Here is a 17,678-nt window from a genome sequence, read left to right on the forward strand (position 1 = left end):
CGTGTGTGTTGTGTGTTGTGTTTCATGGAGGCTGGTGCTTCTGGGGGGAAAAATCCGCCTCCTCTTCCTTTCTCCTGGAGCTACCATAAGAGAAGCTATCTTTCCCTCTGAACAGGGCAGAAGATGAATGGGAGATCCTGAACCACTGTGGCCACTGCTGCCACCATGACAGGTGCTAAACTGAGGCCTAAGCCAGAACACAGAATTGAGCACAGAACAGCATGCAGTGTTGAAAGAATTGCACAGAAACTGAGTAGGAGCCCTGATTAAGTCATAAATCTCTGGAACAAGCCATACCTGAAGCCAGCCAGACCTACCCCTGGACTTTTCACTTGCAGGAGCCAATAATTCTCTATTTCGCCTTAGCCAATTTGTGTTGAGCTTCTGTTTATTTGCAACTGAAAGATTCCTAACAGATACAGATCCAGAACAAAGTTTGAAATAGACCAAATTTGATTCTCATTCACTACCCTTTCTGAAACCATCTCCTACCAGCCACTATCTTTCTCCCCAGGCACCTAGTACCCTCCTTCTGTCCAAAGTTTTCCATTCTAATCCCCTATCCAGGCCTTTAATATTACCTTCCCCTCTCCTCTTACTTCTAATTCACCCCCCTCAATGCAAATTTATAAAACAAAAATAAAGAAAAATACAGAAATTATTATGAATATGTTACCGCTCAGTCTAAAAGAAGATTCAAAGTTTGTCTGTGCCTACATCGATTTGTGTGGGTCCACATGCATGACAGTCGCTGCTAGAAGCAAGTTTCGTGTACAGTCCTGGGGCAGGGTCAGAATGATGTCTGCTCCCCAGTATAAGCTAGAGAGAGAGATGCAGGTAGAAAGTACGGAAGCTGGCTTAACCAGGGAATCTGTGAGATGGAAGGCAGAGAAGGTGTCACTCGAGGGCCGAAGGACAGAACGTGACCCAGAGTTGGGGAAGTCTGGAGCACACATTGTCCAGAGAGGCTGAAGACTGTGGTGCTGTCTGCCACCTTCTAGGTTTTGCCTGAGAAATAGCATCTGAGTTAGAAGGAAGCAGTGTTCTCACGGACAAAAGCAGAGCGGGGGGCAGCCGCCTTCAAAGGCTTGTGTCAGCAGACATCAACGAGGGACAGGGTGGCGAACACCCCTTGGACTCACAGAAATGAGTAAGATATCAGGAGGCAAGGTGTCGAGGTCCCATGTGTACAAGGAGCAAAGGTGAACAAGCAAAATGTGGATTATTAATGTTGACACCCGACAACTTCTCCTACTCCTCCTGCCTCTTGTCCCACATGATCTGTTAGTGACAATGTCCACGTACACCTACAGGCTCTCGGGCCACAGGGACATCCAGGCCACACAAAGCAGAATTTAACAGGTGAACACTCAGAATATCAGGGAGCGCCGAGGAGACCATATTACAGAGCTTCATGGAGGAGAAAGTTCTAGAGGTGTTTGACAGATGGAAAGATCATCATGAGGTGGAAATGGTGAGACCTTCTTCAAAGAGAAGTAATGGCATGACGGAGGGGCGCAGGGAAGAAAGTAGGGGCTGAGTCCAAGTCTGGGCAGGTGTGCTTGTAGCAGAGGCAGAGGGGACCAGCTTTCTGATGGCAAAGTAAGGGGAGGCCAGTGTGTGTGAAAGGACAAACGGATCCAGGGAGCCTGAGGTCTTTGTGGGCGAGCGTGTCCGCCTTGTTGCGGTGGCCCATGGAAGGGGGTAAAACGGGCGTATCTGTAAGTATAGGTCAAACTGCAATAGGTATGAATCACCAGAGTCCCTTAAGACTCCTGCGAACGTCCACATTGTTAAAATAGGCTGCTCGGGAACCCAAAGCATCTTGAAACTGTTCCCACTTCAGAGAGCGGACGGAGAAGAGAAGCATTCAGGCTTGTGAGAACAGGTCTTCTGGGGCGGGGCACCAGCCTGCGCAGGCTCCCGGACCAGCCCTGACTCCCAGGCCCATCCTGAGGGTCCCGTCAGTTTCCACAGCGCTCTGTGCTTCTCCCAACGTCGCCCCGGCCTGGTGAAGCGCTCCGAGGTCTGTTTTCTGTTGCTTTAAGCGGGGCCACAGCTGTGTCAGGAGCCTGGATAATGGTGGACCTTTTTAGCGTATTTACACAGGTTGGATATATTTCAGTTTTGCCTGTCTGCACTTTTTAAATAGCCTGCCACACCCACTAAAAAGAAATAACTCTAGTGAATGTACTTAATGCCACCAAATTATACACTTAAAAAATGGTTAAAATGGTAAATTTTATGTTATGTATCTTCTATCACAATAAAAAAAAGTTTAAAAAATATCAATGTCCTTCCTTTTCTTTTTAAAAACTAATACTTTTCACTCTTCCTATGTAGAAATTTAAACAAAATACTTGGAAATATTAAATTTGCATTTTATTGGGTTTAAACCCTGAGCATCTCTACTCATATAGAAATAGCGATAACAATAATAATAATAAAATTCCTAGTACACATTACTCATACAATGTGTATTTGCCATAGTTTTTTTAAAACTATATTGTTTGGTTTAATTTTCATTTTATGGTATCAAAAGAAATATTTGTATTATAGTAAAGTAAATGAATATGACAGCCAACACCAAACGGAAAACAGCCTTCCCCACCAGAAGGTCTCCCTACGACAGGGCGGCCAAACGAATGAAAACTATCCCCCCAACTAAACCACCTCTCTAGCTTTCTGAAATTAGCAGAGAATGTGCGCAGCTGACCTATTTCTCTCCCACACAACTGTGCTGATAATTGACTTTTGTCCCCCAGGGAAGTGCTCAAATATAACTGAGCAGCACCTGGCACATAGAGAGTGCAGTTTCACAGACCCAATAACTCCCATAAATAGTGTACTTAGCTTGGGACTCGAGCACTCTGCTTCCTCCTTAATTCTCTCTCTCAAGGAAGAAATATTATAATGACCAGAGCCGAGTTATTATGAACATCTAGAAAAAATAAAAGAAGTATTTTGAATTGTAAGTACCCAAGACATTTCTATTACTAAAAATTATTGAAAACGATGGCTATAACCACTTACATTGTTCAGACACTTTTCTTTAATCCCGTCGACCCCATCCTATTCCATAAATCCCCTTCTACAGAGGAGACTCACTCAGTTTTGTTCAATCTGATGATAAGAAGGCCAAGGTCAGGGGTTTGATTTCCATGCAGGTCAAATCGTTTTGCCCCCTCAGAAATTCGGCTTTATGACCTGAGGCTGCAGAACCAAAATAAATATAAATACCATCTGCCCTATTCAACACCACAACTTGAAAAGCTCTCCGGGACACAGGCTAAGGAAAGGCAAGTCCCCTTCCACACGCAGGCCAGCATGTGCACATTTAGACCAGGACTACAACCGGAGCCCCTCGGGCTGGTGTAAAGAGTATGTTAATGAAAAAATCTGAAGCCAGTCACAAAAGGTCATATATTACTGTATGATTCCAGTTACAAGAAATGTCCAGAACAGGCAAATCTATAGACAATGAGAGTAGATAAGTGGTTTGCCTAAGGCAGGGTTTGGGAGGAGGATGCGGAATGACGGCTAATGGGTACAAGGTTTCTTTTGGGGTGATGAAAATGTTCTAAAATTAGATTATGGTGATACCAGAATACAGCCTCTGAACTGCTGAAAGAATGCCTTGCCCTCTTCTGTTCCACATGCACAAAGAGGCCAAATAAGAAAGCCATGACACGGGCTGGCCTCGTGGCCGAGTGGTGAAGTTTGCGAGCTCTGCATTGGCGGCCCAGGGTTTCGCCAGTCCAAATCCTGGGCGTGGACATGGCGCCACTCATCAGGCCATGCTGAGGCGGCGTCCCACATGCCACAACTAGAAGGACCCACAACTAAAAATACACAACTATGTGCCAGGGAGATTTGGGGAGAAAAAGGAAAAAATTAAAAAATTTAAAAAAAAATAAGAAAGCCACGACTATATAGCACTCTAACCTTAACAGTGATCATCTCACCCACCTGTTCGATTTGGAAACAGACTAAGCATTTGAGTTGTTAACACTAGCCCTGGGCCCTTCAAGAAGAAGGTTAGGAGAGCACAATAAACTCATCTATATAAGTTACTATGCATTTCCATTACTGCTGGTCTTTCCATCATTAAAGCATTAAAAAAGAAATTGCAAAAAAAAATTTTTTCCTAAGGAAAATTCCTAATTAGGAAAATATTTCCTAAAAATAATACCATATTTGGACACCGTCAACACTACAAAAGTTTCCCATTTCCAGCAATTCTGACAACCAGGAAAAATGCAGATTCTTTTCAAGTTGATGTTTACAAAATATTTCCTCTCAAAACAAAGACTGCAGGCACAGTAATTAAATTGCAACCCTGGAGAAAGACACTTCCACCAACAAAGAACATAAAATGGGAAAGAAAATAGGCACAGTTTGTCATCCAAATGATTACAGTGAAATGATCAGAAAGATTCAGTAGATGTCACATAAGCTTGCCAGCCCCTATGTAATTAATGTTTGCAGTACAGAAAGTACAAATCCTGAATGTCTTCCCTTCAGATTCAAGTAATGACCTCTGCTCTGTTTTATGTGTGTAATAAGAAACCGTATTCTAAAGAAGAGAGGAAAGTCTGCAGAGGGGCCTGTTTACTTGAGTTAAAATGAGAACTATCTTCAAGGAATTTGAAAGCAAGGTCTCTTTCAAGCCAGGTGTTGATAATACATCAGCCTTTCCTATTTCGGAAAGCAGGTTGCCACAGCACACAGCTTGTCATTACTGTTACTTGAAAGCAGAAAACTCTTCCCTTAAAATTGAATCTATAATTTAGTCTTTTCATTAGTTCAGGCTTCTATTTCTAGTCCTGTCTTCTCTCCCTGCCCCAGTTCACATGGTTGAATCCATGTAAAACTCCTGATTTTTGCTAAAGAGTCAAGCTCGTAACTTCACTCTTCTAGAACAGAGAGCGCTGTATTCTACCTCAGTGTTTTCCTGGCTCGTGGAGCAGGAGGGCATGTAACTGTTCAAAGACAGGACAGTCCTGGCTGCTTCAATCAGAAGGTGTGTTTATGGGGGTTCATTGGGGATAACAGCCAAGCCCTCTGGAGACTTACCAATTTGATGTGTTCTAATTTGGAGAGGTATTACAGAGAGAGTGTGTGATTGGGAAAGGTCAAGGAAGTGCTTTGCACAGCCCACAGAGGAAATATTGGGGCAACACCTGGGTTCAAAGGAAGTGAAAGCCATCCAGGGGCTCTGCCTACACCAGGCACCCCCGCTGAAGGACAGGCTCAGAGGATCAGCGTTTCTGAGGCCTGTAACCCATTCTTGGCACACACTCCTGGTGGGAAGGACGCTCCGGCGAAGGGCGAGCAAGTAGAGAGGGCGGCACTGTTCTAGAAAGCACTCTGCTCCAAAATGTTGCTTAAAAAGCACGCAGAGGCCAAACAGAGAGAGCTGCAGAGCAGAAGCGGGCCTGCATGCCCCGCTCCCCACCTGTCTGTGGATGTTTCCTGGAGTCTTCAGTGAGTGTGAGTGAGCTGCAAGCCCGCTCGCCCTGGTGAGGGCTCATATCTGAGTCTGAGCCGCAGAAATGAGACCAAGAAAGGGCCAAACTGGGAGGAAGAAGATGAACTTGGACAATGCCATGACCTCAGCCAGAAAACATGCGTCAGAACTAGATTTGCTGGGCCCAGCTTAACCCCCTGAGTTAGCAGACTCCGCAAGGGGCAGAGAGACTGGTTTCTGCAACCAGCTATACCATGTGGTTTGACTAAGCCACACTCTCTTCGGCTCTGCCCTTGCTTTTTCCCTTGATGAAGGAGCAGTCTCTGCTCCTTGATACCCAGGGACGACACCGTCTGGGGCAGCACGTGGAGTAATTAAGACAGAAGGGCCACCGCAAAGCCAAGGTCATTTTCAGCTAAAGTTTCTACACACCCTACAATTTTCCAGAAATATTAAAATTTGAATCCGACTTCATCTAAGTTTCCATAAAATCTTACCATCCTAAACTGAAGGATAAATAGTTCTTTCTTCTACAAAAATGAGATTTAGGGAACTCTGTGTGCCTAGAACAGAGACTCAGAGATAAGCAAAAATGACTGGTTAACTGGTTGGCTACTCTTAATTAGATACCTCAATTGGGAGTTTTGTAAATTCAGTTTTATTTATTCAAGAGCAAAAAGGAGGCAGAGTTCTTTCTTGCTGTCAGATCTCATATGGGAAGATGCATTCCAGAAAAAATTCACAAAGGAAACAGTGTGAATGTTTCCTTAGAGTTCATTGTAACTGGATTATGCCATTTAGCAAAGCCCTTGGGCTTTGGTGACCCCATCACTGGGGAATGTTTATTTGATGGTTGATTTTGCTGTGCCGGGTACTTCCTTTCCCATCTGCTATCATTTTGTAACACACAGGCTGACCCCTCTCCCTTCCCCTCTCTTTTCCCTGAAAAAATACAATAAATAAATAAAGACATTGGTACTGAAAAAAAAAACCTTCCAATTTTGCTGATGAAAATGATTCATTATTGCCTTCCATGCAGCTAAAACATACTAACAGTTGCGCCAGTCCTCGCCTGTTTCCCTCAGATTCATCCCTCCTCTTTCCCTGTCTGCTTTCTACCTCAATGGGGCCAAGGCCTGCAGGCTGTTTCCCAGCTGGGCTCAGCCAGTGGGAGGCACTCCCAAGAAACTAAAGACACTAGGGTGTGCCGTTGATGGGGGCGGGCGGTGGTCAGAGTATTTCTCCCCATCTTCTCCACCTCTTTGCAGATGCACCTTCTTTGGCACCCCATGGTTCCAGCACCTACCAGGTGATTGTGGCTCCTGGGCTCCCATAACAGTTTCCTCTCCTTGTCCTTCTAGCCCAGAGGTGATAGTGGCTTCCTGCTGTTGCTAACTTCTAGCTTCCGCTTCTGAGCTCTCCCATCACCTGTTTAACCATGTTAAACATTCAAGTGCCTGGGTTGTAAAAACTCAAGTAGTTTTGTTTCCTGGTTCACCGCTGGCTAATACAATGACTAGTGAGTAAATAAATAAATAAGTAAATCAACAAACGTCCATAAACCAAGAACCATGCAAACAAAAATTCCATCCTATGATAAAACTGAGAAAAAAGCGACAGTCTCCAGATTCTCCAGTTTTGCCTTGTTCTTCACAGTAACCACACAAATTAAGAATATTTCTAGAATCTAAGAAGAATAAGCTGTATATGTCCTTTCACAAGTCCACATCTATGTGTGTTTGTGTGTCTGTCTTAGTTATTCAGGGATGAAGGGTGTTGCGGTAGAAAAACTGTAGACTCTGAGTCAGGGTCCCCTGTCTCAGTGGTAGAACTAAGCAAGGCCTTAAGAACTCAGTGGGGACCCTTGGTAAGCCCTTGTGGAAATTAATGAAACAAACCTCAACCCAGCTGGAGTCAGGAGGCCCATAGGGGGCGCTCTCACATCCTATCACACGTCTTCAATTACTCCAAAAAGAAAGAGATGTAGGCCTACATCTCTGACAGCAAGTCCAACTACTTTACTACTGAAGGAAGATTTCTCTCTCTGCCTGGCGACGGCCCAGCCAGTGAGAAATGCCACAGCTCAGCCAATGAGAAGCCGTCGCCCTGCTGAACTGTTACTTTCCTCCAAAGGACTTTTGTTCTATAAAAGTGAGCCCCTTTGTTTGCCTCTCTGGATTAGCCTATAGTTCACCATAGCATGCACACCCCAAATTGCAATTCTTTTGGCTATTCCTGAATAAACCCGTTTTGAGGGTAACATAACTGGCTAATTTGCTTTTTAAGTTTACATATATGGTGTCAGAAAGTGGAATTCAAAGAAGGTGACCCCCAAGAGACCGTGACCCCCAGAATCAAGCAAAGTACCTGCACTGAACCCCTTGTGGTCATCACTTCTGAGAGCTGCCACCTGCTTTCAGTTTGATAAGTCTCCTCGCAGATGCCAAGCTCCACTCCCTTTGTGTTCTGAGCTCTCCAACATTACTCAGGATCAGGAGAGGTTTTGCCCTCTGAGAGGGACGGGGGGTGCCTTTGTCCTCCTGGTTCAAGGCATCCTTGGGGTAAAGGCATCACCCTTGGTGAGTACCCAGTTATTTTCTGAAAGTACCACAATTCTTTCTGGGGCTCAGGCTTGCTGAGAATCCAAGAGTTTTTCTTTGGTTTTCAGATTCCTTTTGGAATCTGGTTTAGGAATCCAGCAACTTTCTTTCTTTTTTTTTTTTTAAGATTTTATTTTTCCTTTTTCTCCCCAAAGCCCCCCAGTACACAGTTGTGTATTTTTAGTTGTGGGTCCTTCTAGTTGTGACATGTGGGATGCCGCCTCAGCATGGCTTGATGAGCGGTGCCATGTCTGCACCCAGGATCCGAACTGGTGAAACCCTGGGCTGCAGAAGCGGAGCACACGAACTTAACCACTCGCCACGGGGCCAGCCCCCAGCAACTTTCTTTTTAGATTCCTTTGGGGATCAGGGTTAGGATTCTGGCATCTTGGATTTTCAGAGGAAATTTCAGAAATGGAGTCCCAGTCATCTAAACGTTCTGAAGGAAATCCTCATTCAGGGACACCAGCTGGGTTTATGTTTAAGAACTATGGGCCCCCTACATGCACATTTTTAACTAAGTGGGTCAAACTAACCAAGAGTAGACCAGAATTACAATGGCCATTATGGGGAATTTTCAATCTCCCCAAACTCACTTTTCTTAATACCAAATTGGGAGACCACAGCTCTCTAATTAAGCAAAACTAACGGTATGTCTATTTTCATTGCTACCTGGAGGCTTCTGAATGCACACAGAATTCTAAAATCGCCTCGCTACAAGATAGTGTCTAAATTAGCTGAAATAACTAAAACACAGGAAGAACAATGTGGCTTCCGAAGTCTCCTGTTCCCCGCCTCCTTCTTTGTCTCAGGCACCATCTTGTTTGTCTTCCCAGACTCCGCCCCGCAGCCTCCTTGTGCTCAGGCTCCATCCCTGGCACCATCTTTCTCACTCCCCCTCTGTGAAAACTTGCCCCTTTAAAATCAAAGCCTCTGAGGATTCAAACGCTAAACCCTTAATTACCATTTCTAAGTTAACTGGAGCAAATAAACAACTAGAAGAAAAAAGTGTAAAAAGCAATTACCCCGGACTTTTAATAATAGACAAAATGATTCCTTATAGCATGCAAATAAGAAAATCTTTAGTAAAAGACTTTGGCCATCTGAATAAGTAACCTTAATTTAGTCCATCTGCAAGAAATACAGTTTGGATCCAACTATTCTTTTGAGTTTTGTACCTGAAACATGGCTTAAGTTTTTTAAATAAAAGCTATGAGATCTCTGTCTGTGCCTGTCTGTATGTTATATATGTCTATGTATATATGTTATAGAGATGTGATATTTTTCTACCTCTGGATGGTATTGCTATAATTGATTTGTAAAAGAGCTCTATTTAATTGACTTGAAATTAAGTGCTTATAAGTTAAGTATTCCTAAATCTCAGAAATATAACAGAAACTAACCCAAATGCTTTTCAAGTTTCCATGATCTAGGATTAATGTTTAGGAAAGAAAAGCCAGCCTAAGGTTGTTGGTCTAATTAAAACAGGCATGTCTTTAAATTAAGAATACAATTCCATTTACAATTGCAACAAAAAGAATAAAATACCTAGGAATAAACTTAACCAAAGAGGTGAAAGATCTCTACACTGAAAACTACAAAACACTGCTGAAAGAAATTGAAGAAGACACAAAGAAATGGAAAGACAGTTCGTGCTCTTGGATTGGAAGAATTAACATCATTAAAATGTCCATACTTCCTAAAGTAATCTGTAGATTCAAGGCAATCCCTATCAAAGTTCCAACAACATTTTTCACAGAAGTAGAATAAAGAATCCTAAAATTTATATGGAACAACAAAAGACCCCAAATAGCCAAAGGAATCCTGAGAAAAAAGAACAAAGCTGAAGGTATCACACTCCCTGATTTCAAAATATACTACAAAGCCATAGTAACCAAAACAGCATGGTACTGGCACAAAAACAGACACACAGATCAATGGAACAGAATCGAGAGCCCAGAAATAAACCCACACATTTATGGACAGCTAATATTCGACAAGGGAGCCAAGAGCATACAATGGAGAAAGGAGAGTCTCTGCAATAAATGGTGTTGGTAAAACTGGACAGCCACATGCAAAAGAATGAAAGTAGACGATTACCTTACACCATGCACAAAAATCAACTCAAAATGGATTAAAGACTTGAATGTAAGACTCGAGACCATGAAACTTCTAGAAGAAAACATAGGCAGTGTGCTCTTGGACATCAGTCTTAGCAGCATATTTTCAAGTACCATGTCTGACTGTGTAGGGGAACCAAAAGAAAAAATGAACAAATGGGACTACATCAAACTAAAAAGCTTCTGCACAGCCAAGGAAACCATCAACAAAACAAATAGACAAGCTAACAATTGGGAGAAGATATTTGCAAACCACATATCAGATAAGGGGTTAATATCCAAAATATACAAAGAACTCATACAACTCAACAACAAAAAAACCAACAACCCAATTAAAAAATGGGCAAAAGATATGAACAGAGATTTCTCCAAAGAAGATATACGGATGGCCAAGAGGCACATGAAAAGGTGCCCAACATCATTAGCTATCAGGAAAATGCAAATCAAAACTACAATGAGGTATCACGTCACTCCAGTCAGAATGGCTATAATTAACAAGACAGGAAACAACAAGTGTTGGAGAGGATGTAGAGAGAAGGGAACAATTGTACACTGCTGATTGGAGTGCAAACTGGTACAGCCACTATGGAAAGCAGTATGGAGTATCCTCAGAAAATTAAGAATAGATCTACCATATGGTCCAGCTATCCCAGGAGGTGGACTTGACTCTAGGTTTGTCTCTGTGGGAAAAGCTTTCTTCCTGTGGATCAGAGTGAGTGCCAATAAACAGATGATCAGGAATCTCTCCCTGACACTAGAAGAGTTGGCCAACTCCACAGCCAAAGCAGTTTCAGCTCAGCAATGATTGCCTAACTCACTGGCCAAGGTAGTTCTGGATAATCGTATAGCCCTTGATTATCTACTCACTGAAAAAGGAGGTATCTGTGCAGTGGCAAACACCTCCTATCCACATGGATAAATGCCTCTGGGGAAGTAGAAACCCAGTTACATAAGATAAGAGAGCAAACACATTGGCTACAACAAATTTCACCCAACAATCCACTGTCTTTTGGTTTGTTCAGCCAGTTACCTTTCCAGTCTGGGCTCCTGGTTTAGAACCATCCTGCAAACTGGGCTAATAGTATTGTTCTTAATCTTACTCTGTATACTTATTTAAAGTTCTATACCTATTGCCTGTCAAACCTCCATAAAAATTATGTGTCCGGGGCTGGCCCCGTGGCTGAGTGGTTAAGTTCGCGTGCTCCACTTCAGTGGCCCAGGGTTTCGCCGGTTTGGATCCTGGGTGCGGACATGGCACCACTCATCAGGCCATGCTGAGGCGGTGTCCCACATGCCACAACTAGAAGGACCCACAACTAAAATATACAACTGTGTACTGGGGGGCTTTGGGGAGAAGAAGAAAAAGAAAAAAAGATTGGCAACATGTTAGCTCAGGTGCCACTCTTTAAAAATAAAAATATTTAAAAAAAAAAAAACACATGCCACAACTAGAAGGACCCACAACTAAAAATATACAACTATGTACCGGGGGGCTTTGGGGAGAAAAACGAAAAAAATAAAATCTTAAACAAATAAAAAATAAATTAAAAAATAATATAAATAATAAAAATAAAAATAAAAAAATGATGTGCCTGATAAAGTGATGCTGGCTCGACACTTTGAGATGATCTCCAATGACTATGACCTTGGCAAAATATATACTTTGTATGGGAAATGCCTGAGAGTTCTCATCCTAACCTTCCTTGTTCCTCAAACGTTAGCCTAAATGGTTTCCAACCACCATGTACTTTCCCTCCAATGTGGGACACAACAACCAGGAAAGGTCCTTCATAGTATGAAGGGACAAAACCACTACACACAATGAACCTGACTCTTGATCAGCAATGCTGTTAGAGAAAGATCTTGATCAAAAGGGGAAAATGTGGAATTGATCAAAGAAACCTCAACCAAATTGGAGTCAGGAAGGCCTGTAGGAGGAGCTCTCATGCCCTATCATACATCATCAATTACTCCAAATAGGAAGAGACTAGGCATGCATCTCCAACGGGAAGTATAACTACTTTACTACTGAAGGAAGATGTCTCTCTCCGCCTGGAAACAGCCCAGCCAATGAGAAACATCGCAGCTCAGCCAATGAGAAGCCATCACCACCCTGAACTGTTACTTTTCACCAATGGACTTTTGTATGGAACAGTCCCCCCCTACTCCCCTTTTGCTCTATAAAGGAAAGCCCCTTCCTTGGTCTCTCCAGATTTGCCTATGGTTCACCATAACATGCACATCCCAAATTGCAATTCTTTTGGCTATTCCTGAATAAACTCATTTTGAGGGTAACAGATCTGGCAAATTTGTTTTTTAAATTGACAGTCTTTATGTCCTTGGGTCTATGTTTTATTCAACTAAAAATGGGAGAGTGAAGTACTTTCCCTCTGCAATCTCTTCCTGTTCTAAAATTCTGTGATTCTAAGTTTATGGATAAATTTTGCATACATGCCTCTAGGCATATGATTATTCTTAGAGCTTATTCTATTCAACAAAGCATATACCTTCTGTTGATGAATTTGCATTTCATCAGAGAAATGTGTCTATAACCAGTGCCCAAATTATAACTCAAAGAATTTTTTTCCAACTTGTTTTATTATAGGATCAATTTAGTATCTAAATATGTTTAGATCTCTAAATAGAGTGTGGGCTCACTGAATTATTGTAATGATCATCTGATTAGCATACCTAAAAAAACACAAGGATCCATGCTCTAAGGTAGATAGTTCCAATAAAATCTTCCATTCTGCATGCTCTTTTGTGAGGTGACCTTGCCGCACCCCATCAAAAAGCAGAGTCTATTTACCCTCCCTTTGAAACTGGGCTAGCCCTTTGACTGGTTTTGACTTAGAGATTACAACAGAGTGATGTCATGTAGCTTTTGATACTAGGTCTTAGGAAATCTGCAGCTTCAGCCTTTACTTGTTGGGATAGTCCTTCTCGGAACCCAGCCACCATGCTGTGAGGAAGCTGAAGCAACCATGCTGAGAGGCCTCAGTGGAGGAAAACTGAGTGCTCTGCCAAAATCTCTAGTAGCGCTCTCAGCCCGCAGCCAGCATCAAATGCCAACCACATGTGTGAGGCTATTTTAGACCTTTCAGCCATCCCAGTGCCCAGATAACATCACACAAAGCAGAAATGTCTGGCTAGCACAGAGAAATAAAAAATATTGTTGCTGCTTTAAGCCACTAAATTTAGGAGAGGTTTGTTAGAAGGCAGTTTCTCCCCATTAAACAGAGTTAATGTTGGAGCAGAACCCTATGATTAAAATACGTCAAGCTAGTCTTCCATCCATCCGCTCCTTCATTCACTTGAATGAATACTTATTGAACATCCACTATACTAGATGCTGGGGACGCAAAGCAGACCAAATGCAGACATGTCTCTGCCCTGGTGGAACTTATCACCTGGATGGGAAGACAGACACTAACAGAGAAATTTAAGTACATGTTAAATTATAATAGTGAGGTACTATTAAGAACTGGCACAGGGCACTCTTGGGAGCCCCTAGTGGAGGAACTGATCTTATCAGAGAGGTTAGAAAAAGAGGCAAAGACTAAACTTATGTCTCAATGAAGATTAAAAACTAACTAGGCAGAGGGAAAGCAAAAGCCCTCCGCATAGAGGGCTCAGCATATGCCAAGTGCCTATGGCAGTGCGGAGGGTGACATGTTCGAGCTCTGTGTTCAAAGCTGAGATCATGGCTCAAGATGAGGCTGGAAGCAGCTAGGGGCCAGGCCATGTAAAACTTTGCAGTCCTCATAAGGGCAAACTTTACAAGGAGAGGTCAACAAAATAATCCCACTCTGAGCCGGTTTTCTCTTTGAACCCCAGTGGGAGTAACCTGGAGTACTCCACCACATACACTATATGTGCAGTGACAGCCAGGGCTATTTCTTTCTTTTTCTTTTTTTTTCTTTCTTTTTGTGAGGAAGATTGGCCCTGAGCTAACATCTGTTGCTAATCTTCCTCTTTTTGCTTGAAGAAGATTGTCTGCTGAGCTAACATCTATGCTACTCTTCCTCTATTTTATGTGGGATACAACCACAGCATGGCTTGACGAACAGTACTAGGTCCATGCCTGGGATCCGAGCCTGTGAACCCCATGCTACCAAAACGGAATACAGAACTTAACCACTACATCACCAGGCGGCCCCCCATGGGTGTTTCAATACTCAGTGCACATGGGCATTTTGTCCACACCTTTCTTCCTTGCTACAGTTCCCTGTATTATTTGCATACGTCCATGTCTCCATAACTACATAATAAAATCCTTTGAGTACAGGGGCTGTCTCTCATTCATCTTTTCATTGCTCCTCCACAGTAACCAGCACAATGCTGGGCACAAAGCAAATGTTTAACAAGTGTTTCCTAAAAATTTAAGACATGAATAAATAATCCATTCATAAAGAGCCTGTCAGGAGTGATCTCCTGGGAGAAAATTCTACAGCCTCCCTTGGAAAGCCATTCCACTGAGAGCAACACTCTTAGGAAAGTCTTGCTGTAAAATATCATTCCTTTCTCATTGTAGCCAATTCTTGAATTTCATCCTCAATGAAGGATGAGAACAGTCTATCACATCTCCAAAGAACACCTTCGTGTACACTGTGAAGATCGTCACTGCGTCACCCCTCGCTCTCTCTCCTCTCCATGGCAAAATACTTAATCTTCTCACCTTTCCTCAAAGAAACCATTTAGTTGTTCCCTGGATTCATTCCAAAACCTCCACCCCTCCTAAATTGTGGAGGCTAGCAATCTAGTAGACCAGGAAACAAGGTCAAAGATCCCGGAGGGACTTTGCCAGCAGTCCTCAGAGTAGAGGCAGGCTCTCTCTCTCAGTCTGCTTGTTTTCATGCCAACTCACATATGTGCACGTGTATGTGTGTGCACACACCATGTGTGCATGTACACACACATACACTGAAACTGCACAGCTCAAAGAATAAACATTGTTTGATTAGGTGAGTTTGCCAACTGTCCTCTGTCCTTCACCACCAGCCCAGTCTTACCCATCTGATTTGACACATCAATTTCTTTTTTTAAGTGAAAGCTTTCCCTCCATATATTCGCAAATGACGTGACAGAGAAATGAGCGGCATTATTTTTATTGGTATCCTCACTATCATCTTAATGTGCAAAAGCATCACACAGCCCGTGAAATAGCACCAAGAAGTTCCATCACTCCAATGTATCAAGAATTCAAAATCAATAAATCACTGGTCATTCTACAAATAATGAGGCTCTAATAAGAAAAACAGCTGTTGTGCTTTTTTAAAAAAATGTGGTTTTGGCATTTGGGTGAAAGCTGTTTAATTTTATTTTTAAAAATATTGTTAAATCCCATTTGCAGTAATTTCTCTCTTGTCAAAGAAATAAAAATCCCTCAGTTATTTTTATTGTAGCCATTATGGAAGTCCATATTATGCCATTCAAATGAGATCACGTGTAAGACACTTACTGAACTGTAAATGCTCCCAAACATTATGTATTATTTTTGTGCAGAAAAAAATAGGAAGATTGTGTATATAACACAATTACAACTAACTCCTAAATTTAAATTAGATCATTTTATTAAACCAACAAACCCCGGTTTCAGAAACACATAAAACATACTAGTTCTAAAAATATGCATTGGTTGAAATTATTCCCAAAATTATTCAGCATGTAACGCCTTTTACATTTTTAAGCCAACACATGGCAGCACATGTAAGAGGAACTTATACATACATTATCTTGCCTGTATAATAAACATCATAATTGTTTACTGGAGTAAATTGAGGAAAGAATACGCATATTAGAAAGAATATTGACTGTTTTGTTTGTGCTTGGAAGAATAAAGCATTAGTGAAGTGACAGTGGAGATGAACTCAAAACTTTTAGCAAAACAGCTCATGGAATACACTGCTGAATGATTAGTATTTCTAAGAAAATTACAACCAAAAATAGGCACCTACAAAATAAACATCAACAAAACCTCAAACAGTCACATAACTCAAAATTTTTTTAAAGATGAAGAATGTCTTTGACTTATCAAATATGTAAATAAGCACTGCAAAGCGGATAGAATGCACTGTTAAAATGAATTCAGAATTCAAAATATGTTTATTTTAATAATGCATATGCTTAGTGCTCACTGAGTGAAAGAGTAGTAGTAATTTCTTTTTATGCAGAAAATGAAGATCTGCATAATAAATATCTAAATGTGCTTTATAGATCCTTCAGGAGAGGTCCGAGTCCAATTTTGAGTCTAATACCCATTCGTCGTGGATAACCTGCTTAAACTGATGACAATCACTAAAGAAACGCACAGCGGCTGCCATCATAGGTTAAAAACACATTACACAATGCTCTGAGTGACCTACAGGGAAAAGAACTTCCCAAGGTCACTCCAAGCAGCCCACAGCGGAGCTTAGGTTAAAAGAAATCCTCCCAGGTCACCCGGAACGCAGACACGTCGACAGTCTCTGTTCCAAAGAGAGATCAAGGTGACTCACTTTTGCATGATCTCTCTAGCACCCAGCAGCTATGGAGCGGTGCTGTCATTTATAGCACATGGACAGTATGAAAATTAAGGACCAATTTCCTGTGTCAAGGTGAAAGGCACCTAAGCATTCAGCGTAACAGGCGACCCTCAGCACGCACAAAGCGCTCTAGAACCACGCAGAAGAAAACCACCACGAGGAAAACAAACGCTAAGTGTAGTACCACCCAGACCCCAGGAATTGAGCGCCGGCCGTCGCTCATATCGCTTTATCCAGATCCAGCAGTCTCTCCCTAATTAAGCGAACCAAAGAAGCGGTCCCAAAGTGACGCCAAACTTTCTGCTCAAAGTGTATTTCTTTTGACCAGAGCTCGGAGATCTCTCCCAAGTCCTAGACAGACAAGAGTATGCAAAATAGGTCAAAAGAGAAAAGATCCCTCACTCTCAGCCGAATCCAACCAGCCTCAGGGTCGGGTTACTCAAAGTCAAGTTTTGCACGACTTAGAGACGTTTCCCCACGCACTGAAGGTGCAATCAGGAATACTTCCAGACTTAAATTCAACGTCCCTGACCTAAACCAGGTCCCCGCCGACTTCCGTCCACAGGCACAAACTTCCCAGGGCAGTGCAGAGACGCCGGGACCTGAGGACGTCGGAGGCAGGGGGCGCAGAGGGAGAAGGAGGCAGCCCGGGCGCCCGCCTGGGCTGGCAGGAGGCTCGCGGGGACGCGACCTGCCCTCCCGCCGTGGGGGCTGCGCCCGGTTCCCGGACCCCCGCGCCCGCCGCGCGCTCGGCCTCCTCCCGACCTGCTCCCTCGCCTCCTCCCCGCGCCCGCCTCCTACCTGTCTGAGGATGAAGCTGGTCGAAGTGGTGCTGCCATCGGATCTTTTCAACCTGCTCCTCCGGGTTGTGGTGCCTCGGGCCACCTGGACTCGACACACGGGGCCAGAGAGAAGCCAGTGAGGACGGCAGCGTCGAGCCAGGCGACCACCCCCGCCTCCGGAC

The 17,678-nt window shown here is 43.0% G+C and overlaps 1 protein-coding gene across 3 annotated transcripts in view; it reads right to left on the bottom strand.

Moving 5' to 3' along the window:
* The window catches only part of CACNB4 (calcium voltage-gated channel auxiliary subunit beta 4), a 236,151-nt gene that overhangs the window by 217,848 nt on the left and 625 nt on the right, over positions 1-17,678 (bottom strand). For all 3 annotated transcript variants that reach the window (XM_070507762.1, XM_044768906.2, XM_044768907.2), the window contains exon 2: positions 17,516-17,599. Coding sequence is in view for 2 of the 3 variants with exons in the window: in XM_044768906.2 (XP_044624841.1) it covers positions 17,516-17,599 (84 nt within the window). In the remaining variant the exon portion in view is untranslated. The remainder of the gene's footprint in view (positions 1-17,515; positions 17,600-17,678) is intronic.

The sequence above is a fragment of the Equus asinus genome, chromosome 4 (genome assembly GCF_041296235.1).
Source record: "Equus asinus isolate D_3611 breed Donkey chromosome 4, EquAss-T2T_v2, whole genome shotgun sequence".
Taxonomy (NCBI): Eukaryota; Metazoa; Chordata; class Mammalia; order Perissodactyla; family Equidae; genus Equus; species Equus asinus.